The 2,500-nt window shown below is 49.4% G+C and overlaps 1 protein-coding gene across 2 annotated transcripts in view; it reads right to left on the bottom strand.

The window, feature by feature from the left end:
- The window catches only part of sh3yl1 (SH3 and SYLF domain containing 1), a 24,218-nt gene that overhangs the window by 11,751 nt on the left and 9,967 nt on the right, over positions 1-2,500 (bottom strand). For both annotated transcript variants that reach the window (XM_083684684.1, XM_083684683.1), the window contains exon 5: positions 700-812. In XM_083684684.1, coding sequence (XP_083540810.1) covers positions 700-812 — 113 coding nt within the window. The remainder of the gene's footprint in view (positions 1-699; positions 813-2,500) is intronic.

Here is a 2,500-nt window from a genome sequence, read left to right as displayed (position 1 = left end):
TTCCAGCTGACCACAGAAGTGGACGGCTGTGGTCAAACCCTGACTGCCATTCTCCCACGTTTCAAGTCCCAGAGCGAGCAGGAAATAATACAACACCAAAGCCAACACAACATCAATCTCAAAAGTGTTTCCAAATATGACCCATGACTACAAGCTTCAGCTATTCCTGGAAAATAAAAACTGTTAGTGTTGAAATGTCTGGAGCTGTAACCAGTGTAAAGTACTTTAGTGGGACCCCCTTCAGTGTCTCTCCGCTCGACTGACCTTCCGCTGATTTAAAAGCATAATAAAACATCTGGACATTTCTGGGCATCATATCTCTGTAAAAAAACCATTATGCTGTCAGCTACTTTCTCTACAGAGAAAATATGTGATTTGTGTATAGTGGGAAGTGGGAAGTGTGTGGTGTGTGTGTGTGTGTGTGTGTGTGTGTGGTGTGTGTGTGTGGTGTGTGTGTGGTGTGTGTGTATGTGTGTGTGGTGTGTATGCGTGTGTGTGTGTGTGTGTGTGTGTATGTGTGGTGTGTGTGTGTGTGTGTTTTCTCACCTGCCCAGCAGCCACACCGCCACAGTACATTTACATTTTGTGTTTGTGTGTGTGTGTGTGTGTGTGTATGCATGTGTGTGTGTATGTGTGTATATGCGTGTGTGTGTGTGTGTGTGTGTGTGTGCGTGTGCGTGTGCGTGTGTGTTCTCTCACCTGCCCATTGGTCCCACAGCTACAGTGCAGTTGCCCCCCAGGGTGAGGTTACCCCCCTTAGTGAAGGCGTCCACTGCCCGCCTCTGGTTCAGAATGATCACCAAGTCTGATACCTACACACACACACACACACACACACACACACACACACACACTCTTAATAAATAATTGATTAGCATATCCAGAATCATACTGTGTAATGTAGCTCTCCAGAACTGGGGTGGGTGACCACTGTTCCAGAGAGCTTCTAAACCACTCAAGAGTGTGTGTGTGTGCGTGCATGTGGCTGTGTGTGTGTGTGTGTGTGTGTGCGCGCGTGCGTGCGTGCATGTGGCTGTGTGTGTGTGTGTGTGTGTGTGTGTGTGTGTGTGTGTGCGTCTACAGTCTCCCATGCCAAGTGTAGCCTGGCTGGGAGTCCCAGAGGGCCGGACAGGGCTAGTCCTGAGGTGACGAGGCCCCTACAGGTGGACCAGGCGTGTCCTTCCCTGACACGGCTCAGAGCCTCTCTATTGTGCTTCTATCATCAGTACCACATTAGGGACTCCAACCATCTCAAACTATTTTAATGACCGTGTTTGGGCTAGGGGTGGGGCGGAAATGGTGAGAGAGAGAGAGAGAGAGAGAGAGAGGGGGGGGGGGAGAGAGAGAGAGGGAGGGAGAGAGAGAGAGAGGGAGAGAGGGGGGGGGAGAGAGAGAGAGAGGGAGGGCTCGGAATGGTTCAGACCTGTTAACACCTTTGTTCCCATTAATAACCTTCACACACAGCCGGCAGCACAGAGAGAACAATGCTGCTTTGATTCGGTTGTGGCTGGTGTGTGTGTTTGTGTTTGTGTGTGTGTGTGTGTGTGTATGCGTATGTGTGTGTGTGTGTGTGTGTATGCGTGTGTGTAAATAAGAGACCGCAGAGGGGCTACTGTACCGGCAGCTACCAGGCAGCAGCCAGATACAGATAAGAATCATGATACTAAACACCTAACACACACACAGACACACACAAACACACACAGACACACAGACACACACACACACACACACACACACACACACACACACAGTGAGTCATGACATGGAGGCTAGAACACAAAGCCAGATTGAGCCTACTGGTGCGTCAGGGAAGTTTGGAACCCACGGGTGGGTTCTGGCCGGGAGGTGTGCGATCAAAAGAATAAAACAGGATGAGAATTCTAGAAGCTTTAGATGGGAACCACTATTTTACGAGCAGGGCGGAGTTTATTCCTCTATTGGAAGCTCCAGCCAGCCAATGAGGAATGAGGGTCTCGAGGCAGGGGGTTAAATCACCATAGTTCAATCACTGGCCTCTGTGTCTTTTGACTTCCTCCCTACTCCCAACAGCTGACATTTAAATGTTCTGTACTTCCTACATACGTGTGACTCAAGGTCTGTCTGTGACATGACAGGTCCTGGGTCAGCCAGGATGTGACTGACAGCTCCAGGCCCCTCCCTCAGACCAGGTCTCAGAGCAGTGATTGGTCCTTCCTCTGGGAGGAATTGCCTAGCCTCTCTCTGGGTTCATATTATTTATTTTTGTACAAACCAGATCTGAAGTGTTGTGAATGTGCGTGCGCGTGTATGTGTGTGTGTGTGTGTGTATATGTATGTATGTGTGTGTGTATGTGTGTGTGTGTGCGTGCGCGTGTGTGTGGTGATGAATAGAAGAGGAAGAGGGGGTTCACTCAGCAACTCAGTGATCCACAGGACATTCCCCAAACAGAGATTATTAGGCACACACACACACACACACACACACCAGAATGGGTTATGAAAAGAATAGAAGTGCGAG

Source organism: Argentina silus, assembly GCF_951799395.1.
Source record: "Argentina silus genome assembly, chromosome: 14".
Taxonomy (NCBI): Eukaryota; Metazoa; Chordata; class Actinopteri; order Argentiniformes; family Argentinidae; genus Argentina; species Argentina silus.
This window is presented reverse-complemented; position numbering and strand designations above follow the sequence as displayed.